Here is a 20,534-nt window from a genome sequence, read left to right as displayed (position 1 = left end):
ACTGCTTTTTGAAGATGGCTAGTAATGTAGGATGAACAATGAACATTGCTGGATTAACGTTGCCGAATACGGGACTACTGAAGTTTTAGCTCGCATGTACGGTTTTTGTTACTTACGGAATTCTTTAATCATGACGATTATGTTCTATAAATAGCTAGCCAAAGTCATTCTTTACGCAACTCAGTACTATATTTTCATTTGTCAATTTCATAGTAATTCCATGTATGATCTAGTGGTATATCAGTTTTGATGAATATGTGAAGGAAATAGATTATTCTAAGTTTATGCATGAAGAACACTGAGAAATATGATGTTTCTCATCTCCTTATACATGGTGATGACATATTGATTACCAACAAGAGTTGCTGTGAGATAAATGCTACAGAAAATCCATGACATTAACTAATGGTAATGAATGAAAAACATACAGTACAACACAATTTATTACAAACACTAGCTACGGACACTGCTCTGACCATTTTTTCTGGGATCAATGCCAAATCAGTTCGGCTACAAACACATTTACTCACACAAAATTATAATTTCCGCAACATCTAAATTCCTCATACATGCACTACACAGCATAAAAAAATAATGAAAAACAACTCAAATTACCCAGTCCAAGTAAAGCTGGGTCAATGCCTATTTTAAGGATGTAGAACCCTAGCTATGTCAATCAATCAATGTTTGTAAGGGCTAAATTTGGAAGTAGAGTACCACAGCCACTCTGGTATCTCCTACCTGCTCTAGATCCTAAAATAGAAAAGTCAGTGATTAGGCACATCACGGTATTTAACTAAAATGCTTGCTCGTGCTTATACTTACTAGAACGTTAGATGTCACGGCAGAACTCGCTACCACATTGACAACGGAACGCCTTAATAGGGTGGTCGTGGTCATCAAAATCAATTCCATAATCCTGCAAGCAATATTACTTATAAGCAAAATGTATTCTTAAATTGTATATCATCCAGAGCATGACAATAGTAGTGTTCCAGATTACTATCTAGGTGCAATTTCAACAAATTTATAACATCGGAGCATTAAGCACACATAAAAACTTACCACATAAGAACAATTACAAAAACTGTTTAGGAAGAATTATGAGAAGGATTGCCTCCCTCTAAGGAAATAGATTAGGATAGCCATCAGGGTCCTTTATCACCTTATGATGAGCCAAGAATGGCTCCGGTTTTTTTAACAATTGGCATCCACTTCAGCTTTTTATAGAGCCTATTCATCAACATAAAGCCTTCTCAGCCTACTAGGTTGCCTATGTAATGTCATTTTCTTCAAGATTAATGCATAATGTAATAGTGCGTTATTTTTTTCAAAATGAAACTTTATGAACTTAAAATAGCTTGAGCCAACTTAATACTATGTCTTTACAAAGAAATGCACACCCAGGCTCAACCTATTTTTATCCATAGTTTTCCCAATACCCACCACTCTTCAATAGAGGTGATGCAAACCCCCAAGTCTTCGGTGTTGATAACCACACCAACTCCAAGGGTCATGGATAGATTGGGGCCCAAGAGCGAAGGACGGGAGTACATCACATCTCCTTGACGTTATTGGTGAGCAATTCACCTCATTTACGATTTTACGTTCAGAATTTTTTACTTGTGTGTTATAAGCTTTGTAGGTATCTATGGACGTGATTTGAGGACAAATCATTCAAAAGAAGGAGAGGATGATGCGAACCTGGGTACTCTATGTCGTGTGCAACGACGCCCTCGATGTCCTTGGATTGTTGGGGGCCAAAGACAAAGGGGAGATGCGGGGGAGAGTAGAGGTGTCCAGGAGGAGCCACCACCTAGCAGGGTAGCTCGAGGGAGGCCTAACCACCCGACAAGGTGAAGCGCCCTAGGGTCGGACAAGAGACAAACTGGGCTACCCTGCCGGGTAGCAAAAGGTGCAAACTCACCCGGCTGGGGAGGTCCGCGGGTACTCTAGGAGCAGGCACCCAACCGGATGAACTTGGCCATCCACCCGAATAGGCCATGCTGGGTTTGAATTTTAGCTTGTTTTAGCCCAATTTTGGGGTGTTTTATGTTATTTCTCCATCCAAGTATACTAGCTTTTATGCCTTCATTCGTTGGGAGCTAAGTTTTTGGTGAATGTTAACCCTCGTTGAGATTTATCTCCTTTCTGAGAATCTATCAAATTCCTTCATCGAAGATTGTTTGCTTAATTTAGGATTAGTCAAGTAAATGTATGCATCTTTAGCTAAGCGTCACTAAATTCCTAGTATTGCTACTTTTATTTAAATGGAGGTTCTAAGGTCCTAAGGAAGATTCCCACCTCTCACACCTTCTTCCTCCCATTTCCCTTCAATGGTCTCCCCTTTTTGGTTAAAATTTTGTGGTTAGATCAACTATCCTTCGTTTATTTGTTGTATTTACAAGGGGCAAGTCTGGGTAAAAGCTTTAGATAAGTCCTCATGAAGAATCATATCAAAGATGGACACAAAACTTAACTTTATATAACTACAGATGAATAAATAAAAAGTACAATTTTTATCCTAAACTTATGGTCATGTATGATTTTGGTACAGAACAATATGTTCGCTATAAATGAGTCCTAAACAATATGAAACAGTCCATTTTTTTGACAAAATTGAAGAGAGTCAAAATGTAATGGCCAAAGCATTTTTTTACCAAATTAATAACTTAAAAACTATTTAATCAATTAATCAGCACACTCAAGGAATGTCGATTATTGTGGGTAACACAACCTCATTGTAATACATTTAACACAAGCTACACAAACTATCTATACACTTAAATAACAGACCACAGATTTATTACCTTCATATTATGTCATTTCATGATAACAAATTTCATTCCTCTTGATCAATCAACATAACAATTGTTGCCACTATTACATGGCATTTTCAAAGTATGAATCTTAAGAATCAATGCAAGCAAATTCAAAGATAAGTTTAAACCAACTTACCCAAGTGAGTTCTTCCATGGCTTTTACTTTTCTACTAGTGAAGAAAGCAAGCTGAAGAACATGATCCAATTAGCTAGAGAAAAAATTTGAACCCAAGATAGCTATCAGAAGAAGTGCATGTGATTTCATACATGATAGTAGTGATGATCGGGAGTCTCCACTTCAACAGGTATTTCCACTAAGGTCGAGTCATAACACCTATAGTGTACATGAAAATCAGATAAAGAATGATAAGTATATCTATAGCTCTTGTCATTGCATAATAACTTATGAACCTGTGAAAGAAAAATGATCTCCTTGGATGGATCAATACACCATTCTAAGAAGGGAACACACTAAGTAACTAAATGAAATTTATTAAAGGAATGCATCATACACCAGCATAACCAAACAATGGGAAACTAAGGATGTGCTGTAGACACTATGTTGTTTCGACCAAGTGTTGTACCCTTCAGAAAAGGTAGAAAACTACTTTTTCTTGAGATTCTTGACAATGTATGACACAGAAAACATCATGACAGATTCTAGTAAGCATATTATGACATCAGATACAACCATAGCGACAACTATCAATTTTCAGAAAAACAATAGTCATGCACCAAATGCATAGTTTGTTATAAATGAACTTACTTGTGATTAATAAACCGTGCTACATTTCCATAATAAGTAGCATCTAAGCAAAGCGCTTCTTCATCTTTCAGCACTCCTTCTGCACACCAATCAGCATCAAGAAGAACTGGATATGAATGTTTCTCCCCTTCAGGGCTACTCAAAACACGTTCGAATAGTTCCGCATTTGTTAAAACTTCTCCAACATATTCGCAGACAAAGGCACCCTTTGGCAGGTCCTCCAGTGTGCGTAAACCCCAGCCTTTTCCTTCAGGCGTCATAAACACCTAGTACATATATTAAGGACATTAAGAGATTGTATATTACTAACTTTAGGAAATTAAAGTACAAGAGATTGCAGATATCAACTATGATATACTCCCTCCGTCTATAAAAAATAGAGCAATTTGTGTATGGCACGGGTTTTAATGTAGGTAAAGTAAGAGAGAAGGGAAAAAAGTAAGAGAGAGGGAGAAAAAGTAAGTGAGAAGTAGTGTTAGTGGAATAATGTGTAGGGTTATTATTTGTTGAAAACTTTCCATAAATGAATGTGCTCTATTTTTTTTGGACGGCCAAAAATGGTAATTGTGCTCTATTTTCTGTGGACGGAGGGAGTAATTACCTGTAATTTGCGACTAATTCCTCTCTGCACTACTCGATTTCCACACTGTATATTACAGCCACATTTGATCCAACATTCTTTAATAAAGCTCCTTACTAAATGCCCCTTGCAAGGTTCAATACTATCCTCGCGTTTTGATCTTTCTAGTGGACATTGCTGACAGAAAAATTGACAATGTTGCTTTGGATCAAGATTCATGGAAATACACTCATTAAGAAGTTCTTCCTTGACAAGGCCATCCGCAGTGTAAGCAAACTCGCCTCCACTTTCATATGAGCATGCACAAGGTAAGGATAAGGATAGACAATCACCAGAACAGGTAGAACAACAACTATTGTCTCCAATACGAGCCAAACAAAAATTTGCATACGCATTTTGGTATATTGCATTTTGGCGAATGTAGCAGAAAGAAGGAGGACGCTCATCATTGACTTCATTCACTAATGCAATAGGAAACTTTTCTTGTCCCTTGGAAATATCAACAAAATCATGGATTGGCTTGATAGTCTGACCATTCAGCTGGGGTTGTTGAACAGCTTCCCATCTCAGACCATTTATATCTTCAGGACAATTGCCTTGGTTTTCTCTGTTTACCACAATATTATCTTCGGTGTTCAATTTGTTCAGTTGTGGCCTACCACTCCTGCCATTTAAAGGTGGAGAAAGTACCTTAGATTTTGGCTTAGGGACATCGGCACCAGATCTAGAACCAACCATTCCATTCAAAGAACTGATGACCAAGGCCTCGGCACCTCTAACACCTGCAGCTGATGATTTAGTTGTGTCACCAATTACTGATTGCCTATTTAAATCTGTTCCCAACTTGCCACTGTTTCTTGATTCACACAAAACCATAGTGACATCAGCTGTACTTCTTCTTTCCCTGACATATTGTAGTGATGTTGGTTTTGTAATAGAATCTCCTCCATGTGATATATCTGCAATTTATGTACTAGAATATAAGAATCATAAAAAAATTGAGAAATAGAGAAGCTCTAGTAGAGATAATAGTATGAATCATCTACCTAGTACTTTTAAAAAAAATTTCTTTTTAAATGAAGAGGATCAGCAATGGTTCCTCATCTACCCATGTGATGACTCTAACACCCGACCTATTGGCTACCTAGTAGTACTATTTAGTGAGCCAATGCTCCCTTTGAGTTAGTAATTCTAATGTTTGGGCTCATGTATCACTACACATCAAAACCTAAATTCTATGTTTTGTTACTTTGATTGATTAATAATCACGTATAAAAAGGTAATATATATGATGAATAATTGTTACTCCCTCCGTCCCACCGAAGATGACCACTTTCCATTTTGGTTTGTCCCAACCAAGATGACCCACTACTAAAAATGGAAACACCTATTCCATCTCTATTACTTTATTCTCTCCACTAACACACAAAATAAACTTGCATAAAATCCAGCGCCTAAGGAAGGGGTCCTTGGGACGGAGGAAAGAAAAGTTAATTGCATTCCTGCCTTTTGAGCCAAGGTTCAGAGCAAGTTTAGTGTTTAGAGGTGATAATGTTAGAGATATCAAATGTTGTTAATGGCATATAGCGATTGACAAAAAAATCACCACAAGGGTTCTGGTGGCTAGCACGGAGCGATATGATGGTTGATTAATAATAATATAAAAAAAAATACTGATATAAAAAAGAATAAGAAATATAATATGCAAAAATCTAGAAAATAATAGAAACATAATATCTCAAATCTTAGCACAATAATTAAAACATAAAGTCATAAACCATTACATAATATGTCTAAAAAAACTTAAAGTCATGAGCCCAATATATATTATGTCTAAATTTGAATCCTCCATGGACCTCAATCCACATCAACCTCAAAAAAAATCTTCTCCAACAGACATAATTGCAATTGCTCTATGTAACTCTATATATCCTATAACATCAAAGAATGAAGACAAATATTTAATAAAAAACAAAAAATTTCGTTGGAGTAGTGGATCGCTAGTGCAGTAATGGGTCAACAAAGATGTGGAATGAAGAGAATGGAGGTGCGCACTACAGTTTGCTCAGCGGGAATCGCAATTGCTAACCTGAACCCTAACTCAATTGGGTAAATGTGTGGGTTATTAGGTGAATGGGTCGGCTTGGTAGATTAATGGGTTGGGCAAGCCCTACTTAGGTGCCATGGTGTCACACCTATGAAGGCCGCCATAACTGCCACGACAAACAGTCATGCATGTCACAACGCGGCGATGGTGTTTAGCCAAAAAACCGCCACCACCATGGCTGATATTTGACAACATTGAAGATATTCAGCTCAAATATTTCAAATTTTATGATGAAGGATGGAATTCTTCATCAAACATAACATATTTGAGACACCGAATCAAAACAATGCTGCTATATTAAAAAAGAGACATCATGAAATTGCCTGAGCTTTCGCTTTGTTCAAAATGCTTGGCTACAAGTTACAAAACTTTATCCCAAATGTGTGAGTTGGATAGTTTGGTCTACTAGAGTGCATATAGGGTATAGCCATATAGGTCATAATACCCTGGTTAATGGGTGCCTTACATTAGTTGATTCTATTACTAAGGTGCGGATAGGGACTAGGTATTATAAACCTAGTTAATTGGTACCTTACAACCGTTGATGTCAACTTTTGGAACAGTTTTCTTCTATGTAGCTTCTTGTCCACTATTCATGAGTTTCTTATACATGCCATTTTTTCCACAAATGGCTCATTTCGCACATTCCCCAAACTTTTGTTAAACCTTGTATTCTGCAAACCTACTCTTGGTGCCCAATCTTTAGTTCATGCGATTGCATGGCTGTTCCTATCCTAAACACCACTACTCATGTCCTAGATGAGCCAATTTAGTTGTCATCATATTCAAACTCGAGTAACGATCTTCCAGTTTCTCAACCCATTGAAACTCTGAAAGCAATCATAAAAAATAGATGGACTTCCGAGGGTGCAAAAGAACGTGAGATTTCATGAAACATACTCTAAAGGAAATATTATAGAGAAAGACTTGAAGCAATATTCCGCTCTATACATAATTAGAACCAAATGCCCGACACATTTTAACAAGATCCCATATTATACATCCTAAACTATCACAACACTCACAAAAAATGTCCAAAAATTTAATTTTCGGTAACGAAAAGCTTACGTGGCTCGTCATCAGTGGTTGGCGCATCTTTAGTCTTAAATATAGCATCATTTCCGATTTTGTCCTTTTCAAGTGACCACACGGTGTCTGGCACTTTAGGCTCTGATTGTTGTATAGCATGTGATGAACTCTTAGAGACTGTCCTTGATGGAGTTTGAAGAGATGCAGCTCCTGCACCTCTATCTCTCAGTCTCATTGGATGAGAAGGTATTCTTGGTGCATTTGTTTGTCTGACACTTTTTTGACTCCCATTGATGCTACTGGGGTGGTTGGGATCACCATTCTCATTAACCAAAGAGTTAGAAGAACTAGGCTGCTTTCCTTTACTTTGACCAAATGACTGGGACGTGACAACTAATGGCGTAACCATTTTTCTTTTAGCATTGTTTTGGGGTGACTCCTCCATGCCTCGTGTACCATTCAGTTTGATGCAGTGCATTTCAGATAGTTTATCTGGTTCTTTAGGACGAAAAGGAGACATGCTTGTATTAGAAGTACTTGAGGAGGAAGTTTGATGATTTAGATGTCCATGTTTCAATATTTTCATTGGCCGTTCAGGTTCTTCAGCTTCCCGAGCTTCTTTCTCCAAATGGTCTTGTGCCTATCAGGAGAATTGAGCCATTGCATAATGTCAGTTATAAGATTTATAAACTATTAGCACTCAAATAATATCTGGGGAATTTGGTTTGGTGACGGAATAGATAAGATTTGATAGGGTTGGAGGATGATTAATCATCTACTCAACTTTGAGGCCACAAATAATCATCCAATTGGATTATTAGAGGGCAGGCCGAGTTATCCAACACGGGTCAAATCATGAAAATTACACATTCGATTCAGCTGGATTATTTCATCAATCATGCCTTATCACTCAAATAAAAACGCCTCCTATTCTATAATTGGATAAGTATAGAGGAAAAGGAAAACGATTAAAACTGAAACTCGCATTAGTAGATTTGCTGACTAATCATGGAATATAACATACTCCATTATCCACATTCTTCCTTGGCTGCTCTTCCACCTGAAAGATAAAACTCTATGAATTAGTAATTTTCAGTTTGATACCAATCAATGGAGTATGAGCTGGAAATCCATGCAAAATAAGAGAGTGCTTCCATGTTTTCAGCCCACAGTACTTACATCTCTCTCATCTTTAACAAGTATAGCATCTGCAAGGGCTCTATAATTTCCCTCTTCAATAAGTGCCCAATTATCGTCACACAGTTTCACCAGTGTTTTCAGTACTGGCAAGACCTTCTCTTCCTTGATCCCAATAATATTCATAGCCTCAATGGCATTGGCAAACTTGATTTCTCGTTCCTTCTTCATTTTTGCTCCCTTCCCCATTTCAATGGATTCTTTATCACAGAAATTTCTACCTTGCAATAGGCATAAACAATTTCATTTTATCACCAATCACAACAATTCAAGCAAATTAGCAATTGCATATCCCAAAGCATTGCCCATTATCCTAATACCATGTAGTAGTACATTATAACTAAGCAACAGAATCACAGCATACCATACCAAACAATCACGACTTACCACAAGTAGGACAGGATTCTATCTTGCCACACACAACAGTTTGAGCCTGTAATAAAGCTATATAAACACCACATTAAGCCTGAGGTTGCACCTTATACTGTATAAGCATTCCACTGATTTATTAATCAAGGGTGCAACCTAGACGTGTACATTGTCACACTTAAAGAGAGAACAGAGTTTTAAAGCGAAATGCCATTGTTCCTAGTATAATTCCATGGTTTTATTCATGAACTGGAGTTAGTATGAAACAGTTCAGTGTAGAACAGTGTTGTTGTGAGTTAAGTGAGGGGCTGGATATTGCATTTTATGACGGGAGGGTTGATTTGAGGGAGGAGGCAGCGGCGTGGAGATTGTGTGACGGTGGAGGAGCGATGGCAGGTGGTGGTGGAACGGCGAAGAGGTGGCCCGGAAAAGAAGTAGGAGAAGCCGGCGGGTGGTGGTTGTAGCAGAGCGTTGAAGGGGAAAAGGAGGCGGTGGCGATGTTGTTGTCGCCGGAATTTGCGAGGGAGAAGGGAATTAGGGATTTGAGGGAGCGGAGATTTGGGGGGGAGAAATGGGAGAGGAGAGAAGGAAATAATTTTTGTTGCCCAAACTATATGTTAATTGACTAAATGCAATTTTAATAACGGTAACTATTATTTTTTTTGGAAAAGATAAATTGACAAAAATTGTGTATACAAAATGCCCTCAAAATTTAAATCGATTTTTATTTAAATCGGTTATCTCATTAACTATTATTTCAATACTAAATTACCCTTTTTATTATATTTGTAATTGTAAAGTCAAATGTATCTATCTATCTATACATATATATAGGGATGTTAATCGGGCCGGCCAGTCGGGTTTCGGGCCAACCCTACTCGGGTTGCGGGTCAATCGGGTGCGGGCTAATCGGGTTGTGATTTCTTTCGGGTTATAAAAGTTCAACCCTAACCCTAAAAGCCCGGGCTTCGGGCTAGCCCAACGTGTTAATCGGGTTGCTACCGATAATATTAACATGCGATCAATCCAATAATTAATGATTAAAATTACTAATATTCATACAATGTAGAACATTTAATTATGATATATTTGAGATATATACTTAAACTCAATCATAAACATGATCAAATACTAATATTTGAGATATTTCGTGGAATTTTAATGCATGTTTTAGAAATTTAAATATTTTTGTAGTTAATTTGAAGTTTTTAATTTATTTATCAATTATTATTTAATAAAAATTCAATATATAATTTGTGTATTTAATTATAAAATTCAAAGTTATTTTTTTAGTTAAAATTAATTAATGAAGTGTCGAATTAGGAGTAAAAAAATAGAATAAGTAATTTTATCGGGTTTTCGGGTCTGGCCCTAACGGGTTGCGGGTTAATCGGGTGCAGGCTAATCGGGTTTTGATTTTATCGGGCTAGAAATTTCCGGCTCTAACCCTATAAATTTGGCGGGCTATTCGGGCCAGCCCACAGGTTACGGGCTACATTGACATCCATACATATATAAAAGGCGAGTTTGGGCCACTTTTTGAAATATTTATAAATTTTGGGTGCTATTGTAATTAATATAAATTTACATATTCATATGTACTACTCATACATACGTTACTTTTAATAGTCCACAATGTAAAAAATTAATATCCTAATCATGGTTTCATTCATTATTAGTTCTCATATATGCGTTTCTTTATACAATTAATATTGATTATTTATCATATAAACGTTCCTTCATAACTATTATTGACTGATTAGATAGAAAGAAGGATTTAGGATTTAGCTATTTTGGTGGCACAATAAATTTTAATATGAAGAATCTTATTTATAGGTGATTAAACGTGCTGAATAAAATATACTCCTTATAATTAACAAATATTTGGCTATAGTTATGTCATAAAAATAAAATCTTTATCGAGAACAACTATAATCATGCATAAAAAATAGGCTAGACTATTCATATTCCAATAAGTTACACTTAAAATGTAATAAAAATGATTAATGCACCAATATTCAAAGGAACGGTAATTAAAGTAATAATGTTAACACATTTATACGGATCTCTCTATAAATACTTATTCACCCAACAAATTTCTTCAATCAAAATTTCAACTGTGTTTCAATGGGTGACGGTGCTAAGAGTGAGATGTGCTCAGTCGAGTATAGCGGCATCAAAGATGGAAGATTTGACAAGAGCCGAGATAAAGAATAAGGAACGGAAGATTCAAGAAGAGTGGAGACTAGACTCTCAGGCATCCCTTGATTCCCTTTTATTGTTTGCAAATAATTCTAGAATTATCGTAGATTCTTGAGTTATATTATGATTGTTAGTTATGATATACAACAATATTTGTTTGTTCAAGTTTCATTTTTCATTATTCTAATATGAATCATTTCTTCATCGTCTAGAATTAGTATGAATAAATGTCTAAAATTATATACGTTTAACGTTATTATAATGCAATAAAGTTCTACCATTTTATGTTCCATTTTTAGTGCAATGATGGTAATATTATTTTTATGGTAAAAGTGTTAAAGAAGTCCATAATCTCATTTTCATTAGATGTTATTTTAGCTTTTGTAGTGAAATCCAATAATTTTCTATTTTGTACTATACGACTTGAGTGCATTAAAGCGTTCCTAATTGAAATTGAAAATAAATAAGTTAATAGTAATGGTGATTATTATTAATCAATTATAGTTGTGTCAAAATATTTTTTTTTTATAATAATTTTGATATTTTGAATATTATAAGTCGTGGATTAACTATTTGTTAGAAAAATTTGTGTTTTCGTATAGTATAGAAATATAAAGGTTTGTCAAATGTATTTTTCACAAGTGCCTAGACTTGATGTACTCTTATTAAATTGTTAATTGACAATATTAAATATACAAATATAGAAATAAGTTAATCCGTGCATCGCACAAGGGTTAATATTAGTACATATATAAAAGGTGAGTTTTAGCCTTATTTTGATATATTTATAAGTTATGGAATGAATTAGAATATTTATAAAATATGTCATTATAGTTATAATGTGGAATTTGTATTGACATGACCGTTATAATTTGTCCCTTTACATAATATTGTATAATAGTTATAAATGTTTATGAATTTGTATTAATGTGGCTGTTACAATTGTGATTGACCCTTCTTATTAGATGACTCCATAGAATCTTACCAGAATGGGTTGAAAGCAAATAATTCAACGCTGCTCGCTAATCAGGCAATCAACCACTATTTAAGATTAGCGCATTATACAATATAGAATTAAGGCATCCATTTAAAGTATTAGAAGACGTTTCAATGTAAATTTATGGTTGGTAATTGGTGGATTTATCACACACTAATACGTTATGCTTATAAATATGTTCATTTGCTAACTTACAATCCGCTTTTAAGTTCCCTTCTCTCCCTTTGAATCAAAGATTTTTTCGTAAAAAAGAAATTTGTTTAGGTATGGTTCTTATTCTTTACAAACAGTAGTATATTTGTATTAATCTATTTTACATTTATTATTATTTTTTATGTTGCTAATATTGTGATCTTATCAGAAGAAGAAAATTAAATTTTGGAATTTACCTTCCTCAAGGATCTACGTACAATCTACCATAACATTACCAGTCGCAGAGTTAGGTGTTTGTGTTTTCGAAATGACCAAACATGGACGACAAATCAAATATTGTCAGCATGGAATGTGTTTTCCATGACTCTATGGTATGCGTTTTATCTTTTTAATCTTATTATGTATTTTAATTATTTATCTAAAACTATTAACTGTTAATTTTTTAATCATGCATAGTAGAGCAGAGCTTTTAGGTTCAAGGAACATTTCCCAAAATCGTACTAAATTAGTTTCGTTATTCTGTCACAAAGTTAGGTGTTTGTATTTTCGAAATGACCAAACATGGACGACAAATCAAATGTTGTCAGCATGGAATGTGTTTTCCATGACTCTATGGTATGTGTTTTATCTTTTTAATCTTATTATATTTTTTAATTATTTATCTAAAATTATTAACTATTAATTTTTTAATCATGCAGAGTAGAGCAGCGCCTTAGGATTCAAGAAACATTTCCCAAACTCGTACTAAATTAGTTTCATTCTTAAATCAGGAAGGAACAATTCTCTCTATTTGCTATAAGGACTCTTGAGATTTGGGTTTAGGTTTTGGGGGTGGTTTTTTTTCCTTTTTGTTTTTGCCATTTCTCTTTTTATTGGAGAGAAGATCAATAGTGAAAAAAATTTCATTTTATCTTAAATTTTATAATGAACCATTTTACATCTTGGTAACGGTAAAAGATGACTTGGAATATCATAGGCTTATATGGCATTCTTACACTATCAAAATGATAAATTGTTGATTTCATCACATCGTTTTAATGTTTTATTTGAAAATTATTTATCCATATATAATCGTCAAAAATGTTTTGCTAAATTTTGGATTAAAAATGTTACAATATTGAACATTTTTTTAAGATAAAACTTAAAAAGTGACTGGATATAATTTCATGGAATTAATTGCATGGAGTGAGATACTCCCTCCATTCCACAGTAATAGGGTAAAACTTTTCGGCACGGAGATTAAGAAAAATTGTGTTAGGTGAGTTAAGTAAAGAGAGAATAAAGTGAAAAATGAAAAAGGTACAGAGATGAAGAGAGAAAAAAGTAAGAGAGAGTAAAGTAGATGTGGAAAAATGTGTTAACTTTTACTAAAAAGGGAAATGACTCTATTACTATGGAACGGACGGAAATGGAAAAACGCCCCTATTACTATGGAATGGAGGGAACAATATTTAATTATAATATGATAAAAGTGTGACTTTTTTAGGATTATAATTATAATATGATATGATAATTTTGAATAAAATTTGAAATGATAGCGCACATAATCAAATCCTGCCTCACGCGAGGGATCAAATAGGGTAACTTGAAATTTAGTGAATCCAATCAAGCACTAAAAGTTTTTTTTATCTACATATTGTTAAAAGCTGAGGACTATAAATAGTATCAACAACAAAATGTGAGGATTAGTTGGTTAGACCATTGCAACAACTATCTCAATAAACTAACAGTTGGATTTGCAAATGTTAGGGTGATAAGTGATAGTCAGCGACACTAACTTGCCATAATAAATTAGTGAATTTTATTAAATTTATTTGAGATGAAAAAAACTTATAATATTGTATTACATCAGATTTATCTTTACTAAATAAAAAATTTAATATTAAAAATATATAGTTTTCTTTAATAATAATTTTTTTAAATAAATTTAAACATGTAATTAAAAATATTTTAACTTGGAGCCGCAACGTATATAGAGGATGAAAAGTGCTTAGTGTGTTTTTTTACAACTATTAGTTTTCTAAACTTATTTAATTATATGAACTTTATTGATTTAATAAATTGTTACTATAATATTTGAATTTAAAACTTGATATAATATTGTTATTTCTCATTTCATAAAAGTGAATTCACATTTTTAAAATAGTGCAGATGGAAAATTAAGTAGGTCGTGCATCGCACGAGCATGACACTAATCACTATTAAATTATAAAAGTTATATTTGGTAAGAAACTATAAACAATCATGGCAATTAACACGTCCCATTATTTAGGCATTCATAAATTGAATTTCTTCGCTTGTAATTTTTTTTATCTAACTAATATTTTCAATGAAAATTTAGAACTAATACCGTTAAATTTCCTCAATTCATATCTAACTATTATCATTTTAATGTAAAAATATCTATTCTACATTATTCTCTCTCTTACTTTAATTTTTCTTCACTTTAACTATTTATATTATTTTCCTAAACAAGGGTGAAAAAGAAGCGCTTCATATTTAAGTTTATGTACATAGAGTAGTGATATGAGGCAAGTGTTGGAACATATATACTAAAAAGCATTTTTCGAGTTTTTGAATTTGATAAATTGCTTGTATATTGTAAACACTCTTCATTTAATGAGAATAATAAATGTTTTCTTCACACTGTGTATTTTACTTTAATGGGTATTGACCGTATTTAATTATATATTAAATTATATAATTAAAACGCCGGAAAGTAAAATCAGTCTAAGTCTTCTACATTGAAGGTTGGGTCGTGGAACAAGTCATCACAGTAGGTGGCCCAACCGGTACCTTGTAGAAGTAAAACTTTTTTCACAACCTAGATAGGCTTTGGCTACCTATCGTGAAAGGTTGCAGTGTCCATCCGAAAGTCGTCTTTACCTTGAGAATGACTAGTGACACTGGTGTGGTATAGCATTGAATGGATCTAAAGTATAGACACGTCTTTGTTGCTATCTACTGTAAGACGATGTCTTGGAGATTTAATATTTCCTAATCTTTGTAATAATATAGGACACACGTTATTTAATCATACGCTGCTTTGACTTATCAATAGGTGCGGGTTTTTCGTAACCCAATATTCCTGATATCTTGGGTAGTAGTAATTAATAACTAGAATGGTGTCAGTTTTATTATTACATTGAATCGTGTGCCTGCGCGGTTTGACTATATCCCCAAGAGGTGTTCGAGAGAAGTTCTATTATTCGGAAACCCGGCCGGTTTGGATTTAATCCAAGAATAAATAGAAAAGGAAAAGTATATTTTAATATACATCTCGTACTAGACAAACTCTTGGAAATAAAGATATTAATTAATTTAAAGTCTATAGCAGACTACAAATTAATTAATGGATATAGAAAGTCTTAGACACGGGAAATAATATATTAAAGAGGTTAACCCGGATTGCTTGTAATCACGGATTGGATGGGCGGTCAATATTTCTTCTATAGTGGCACAAGAAATATTCCATTGGCCTTATATTAAATTATGGGTTATAATTTAATTAGTAAAGAAGGTCCAATTGGGGAGACCCAATCCAAGCCCCATAGATCCCTAACCTAGCCCATCATAAACTCTATAAATAAGAATGTAAGGAGGAGACACACATGTTATCACAAACCCTAGCCTCCACACTTGGCTTTCTTGTCTTCTCCTTCAAGATTCTTATAATTTCTAAGAGATTCCTCCCACAAGGAATTTAGATCTATAGAGTTAAGGGTCATAGGTTAGAAGATCTTTGGTCTTGCATTCACAATCAAGCTTCAAGATCTACACGTGGAGAAGTAGCAAGCCACTTCGATTCTTTGGAGAATCATTGTTGTAAGTATTCAACAACATAATTTAATTTAAATTATGTGATTAATTGCGCAATTATATGTTTCTACATGTTCAAACATGAAATTGAATCGACCCACATAATCACCTAAATAGATTCTTTTGTGGATTTATTTAATTTGCTTTTTCCGCTGCGATTATCCCCAACAATTGGTATCAGAGCCATGCTTTTAGGCTCTGATTATGTGGGTTTAATCTTGTTTTTTCAAAATTACATGGATCAATGAAGAATATTTTAGATCTATAAGTGAATACTCTAGATCGGCTAAAGAACATTCTAGATCTATGAATTTTATTCAAGATTGATGAAGAATGTCTTGATCTACAAAAGAGTACTCCAAGATCTATAGAATATATTCTAGATCTATTTTATATAGTTGTTAAATGGAATATTCTAGATCTATAAGAATATTCTTAAGAATATTGTAGATCTATGATAGTTTATTCTTGATCTATGTTTATTGTATTCTACTTGTGTAGATCTACATGTTTGAAAAATGTGATGGATGATTGTTTTCATGCTTGCAATATTGCGTGATTGTTGAATCTTGTTGTTCTTCGTTTTATTGTAAACCCACGGGGGTTGACCGTGGTAGATTAGGTTTTGTTTTTCCCTTGTATATTTCCTTTGTAAACAAATGTAATAGTTAGAATACAAAGAAATGTAATACGATGGAGAAAAACAAGACGAAGACGAAGCCGACGAGGAGAAGGCCTAGGCGGCGGCCGAAACCCTAGCGGGCTCGGCCGCACGCAGATCTAGGCGGCGGCGGCGGCTGGCGGCTGGGCAAGCGGCAGAACAGCGGCTGGCAGCCTTGGCGGCAGCTGAAACCCTAGCGGGCTCAGCCGCGCGCAGATCGAGGCGGCAGGGCGGCTGGCGGTGGCGGTCGCCGGTGCACGGCGTCGGCGGTAGCCGGGCAGGAGCGGGCGTCGGCGGGCAGCAGCTAGGCGGGCGGCGGCTGGAACCCCTAGGGTTTTCAGCCGCGCGCAGATCGAGGCGGCGGCGCGGTGGTTGACGGCTGGCGGCAGCAGCGGCGGCTGCGGTTCCCGGAGCTTGGCGGCGGCAGGCAGTCCCCACGATGAAGACGACGGCGGCGCGGATCCCTAGAAGGCGGCGGCGGCTAGATGTTTTTATTTTAGGGCAAAACCCTAATTAGGGTTTTAGATGGCCCGATTAATAGGCAAGGCCCAATGTGTGGTTTTGACCTAATTTTTATACCCTAGATATTTGTTTTATTCAAATGGGGTATATATTTTATTTAATCCTTTTTATCCGGAGTACCATGGTTCATGGAAAGGACAAATTGTGATTTATTTTAATTATTTGGTTTTAGACACTTAGTGGTTTAAAATCAAATGATTTATTTGGTTATGTGTGATGTGACAAAGTGTGCAAATTTATTTGCCTATGTGATTTACATCTTATGTGAGTTAAATAATTATTTGCTTGCATGATAATCAAATGAAAACCATTTTAACTAAAAAATGACTAAGCGATAATTACGAACAGTCATGTTGTATATGGTCTCCATAAATGGTATTCAAATGTGAAGTAAATTATATAACATTTCGACCTTTCTTTAGAGGAGTTATGTTATTAGTAATATTTACAGATTTCATAAGATTTGAATAACTAAAATGGTTCTTTTAAATAAAAGGCATGTTTCTGAAGGAATATTGATTCCAGTGGGAGCGATATTATCACGAAATGAGCATTATTTAAAAGATGTTAACCATGGTCTTAGAATCTTGTTGAGTGGCGTGCGACCTTTCTTTAGAGGAGTATTCAAAGCAAGATAAGATTCTTGAGGACTAGAATTATGGTACTAGCTTAGGCAATATTAGGCAGCCATGCCATTCTTATGGTCTCTGGACTATCTGTCGGTATTGTGACCAAGAATTTTTTTTAAAAATCTAAATAATCCATGACATCCTTTTGGTGCTTGTTTATTTAGCGTTTTAATAGCATATGTGATTTTCGAATGTTTTATGGTTTTTACATTCCTTTATCATGTATGGTTGTGTGATGGATACCTTTTATTTTTCTCAGTCAATATCAATTATGTCGCTCAATCCATTATCTGTGATCTTGAAAGAAAACAAACTCGAGGGGCCTAACTATGTAGACTGGAAACGTAATTTGGACATTGTCCTTATCGCTGATGATTATAAGTTTGTGCTTGAAACCGATTGCCCTGCAAAACCTGCTGATAATGCTTCTGCGGAAGATAAGGCCGTGTACAATAAGTGGATTAAGGCCAATGAGATGGCGAAGTGCTATATTTTGGCTTCTATGTCAAATGTGCTTCAACATCAGCATCATTCCTATGAATCCGCTTATGAGATCATGGAGAACCTTAGATCTCTTTTTGGGACTCAGAGTCGATCTGCTAGATCTCTAGCGATTAGGAGTCTCATGAATAAGACGATGAAGGAGGGCACGCCAGTCAGGGACCATGTCCTTGAAATGATGCGCCATCTCAATCAAATTGAGGTCTTGGGAGGATCGATTGATCCAGATTCCCAGGTGGACATAATACTCCAAAGTCTTCCGGCAAGCTTTCAACAGTTTAAAGTCAACTATGAGATGACTAAGCAAGACCTTAACTTGGCTGAGCTACTAACTGAGCTTCAAAACGCTGAAGGCATTTATGCCCAAGCCAAGCAAGCAATGTTGGTTGACCGCGCCTCCAGTTCCAAAGTCACTAGACCTAGGAAGGATGGCAAGGCGGAGCAGGCTGCCAAGGGATTGAAGGCGAAGAAGGGCAAGAAGAAGGTTAAAGCAAGAAAAACTGAAAAGTGTTTCAAGTGTGGTGAAAAGGGACATTGGAAGCCTGATTGCCCCAAGAAGGGTAAAGGTCCAAATGGTCAAGGTAAACACCAAGCTCATGTTCTTGAAACTTACTTAGCAACTGTTTCTACCCATTAATGGGTAGTAGATACGGGAGCAACTGATCATGTATGTTTCGATCCCGCTTTGTTGCAGGATTCAAGGAAACTAAGTGAAGGGGAGATCATTGTCCATCTGGGGGATGCTACTAGAGTGGGAGCGATTGCAGTGGGAGCTGTTTATATTCGCTTTTCTAGTAGTAGAGTTTTGGTATTAAACAATGTTTTATTGATACCTTCGTTTAGAAGGAACTTGATTTCTGTTTCTAAACTGGTTTTTGACGGATATTCTATTTCTTTCAATGATGCTTGCATTATAAGGAGAGATGATTATTTTATCTGTCAAGGTATCATGGATAATAACTTGTATACTATACGCTCTACGCATCAAGTTGTTGAGTCGAATAGCATATCTGTTTCTCGCAAGAGAAAGACTTCACCACATGATATGAATGATATGTACTTATGGCATCTAAGGCTTGGGAATGCCAATCCGAGAAGGATCCAAAAGTTGGCGAGCCTTGGCTCAATTGAGGGACTAAGCTTAGACCCCTTTCCAACTTGCGAATCCTGCTTGGAAGGCAAGATGACCAAAAGATCCTTTAAGATCAAAGGAAATAGAGCCAAGAAAGTACTAGATCTCATTCACTCGGATGTGTGTGGTCCATTCCAAATTCAAACTAGGGGAGGCTATGTATATTTCATCACCTTTATTGATGATTATTCAAGACTAGCCCAAGTCTATTTGATGCAACGCAAATCAGAATCTTTTGAAAAATTCAAACTATTCAAGGCATTTGCAGAAACGCGTCATAGTAAGACTATGAAAGCCTTACGATCTGATCGAGGAGGCGAGTATCTTAGTGATGAATTTTTGGGCTACTTAGCGGAAGCTGGGATTGAATCCCAACTGACTGCACCTGGCACTCCTCAACAAAATGGAGTTACGGAAAGGAGAAATCGAACATTTCTTGAAATGGTTCGATCAATGATGTGTTATGCTCAGTTGCCAAAATTCCTTTGGGGGTTTGCGCTAGAAACAACGTGTTACACCCACAATAACTTACCTACAAATTCAGCGCCCAAAACACCTCATGAGTTGTGCACTGGGCGTAAGCCCAACCTAGAACATCTCAAGATACGGGGTTGTCCGGCGCATGTGCTAGTTAAAGATCCAAGTAAATTGGACTCTCGCACAGAGGTATGTTTGTTTGTGGGATATGCCAAAGGAACAAAAGGCTATGAATTCTATAGTCCTCAAGACAACAAAGTATTTGTAAGCACAAATGCAAAGTTCTTGGAAGAGGAGTATATTAAGAATCAAAAACCCAGAAGTGTAATCACTCTTGAAGAAATGAGAGATGATGACGTTCCAATTACACAAGAGAAAACTCCACAAGAAAATATTGCACCACGTAATACAACTTCTTCTACTCCTACGATTGTAGAGCCTCGTCGTAGTGGGAGGGTTTCAAAAGAACCAGAAAGGTGGATTGGTCTGGGAGAGTCTTCAGACTCAGCTTCCGGACATCTAGAACCTGACCCCTGGAACTACAAAGAAGCAATAAATGATTTGGATAGTC

General features: G+C 35.7%; 1 protein-coding gene across 1 annotated transcript; it reads right to left on the bottom strand.

Annotated features, from left to right (window-relative positions):
- Positions 1-380: 380 nt before the first annotated feature.
- Positions 381-9,464, bottom strand: LOC125201276 (uncharacterized). Its single transcript, XM_048099319.2, has 10 exons — positions 8,889-9,464; positions 8,484-8,722; positions 8,329-8,364; positions 7,344-7,944; positions 4,190-5,127; positions 3,589-3,854; positions 3,090-3,156; positions 2,959-3,009; positions 826-919; positions 381-753 (listed from the first exon to the last, which is right to left on the bottom strand). The coding sequence occupies exons 2-9, from the start codon at positions 8,688-8,690 to the stop codon at positions 833-835; spliced, it is 2,253 nt and encodes a 750-aa protein (XP_047955276.1). The 5' UTR covers positions 8,691-8,722; positions 8,889-9,464; the 3' UTR covers positions 381-753; positions 826-832.
- Between the last annotated feature and the right edge of the window lie 11,070 nt (positions 9,465-20,534).

The sequence above is a fragment of the Salvia hispanica genome, chromosome 2 (genome assembly GCF_029641045.1).
Source record: "Salvia hispanica isolate PSC_SH4W2 chromosome 2, Shi_PSC_v1, whole genome shotgun sequence".
Classification (NCBI taxonomy): domain Eukaryota; kingdom Viridiplantae; phylum Streptophyta; class Magnoliopsida; order Lamiales; family Lamiaceae; genus Salvia; species Salvia hispanica.
This window is presented reverse-complemented; position numbering and strand designations above follow the sequence as displayed.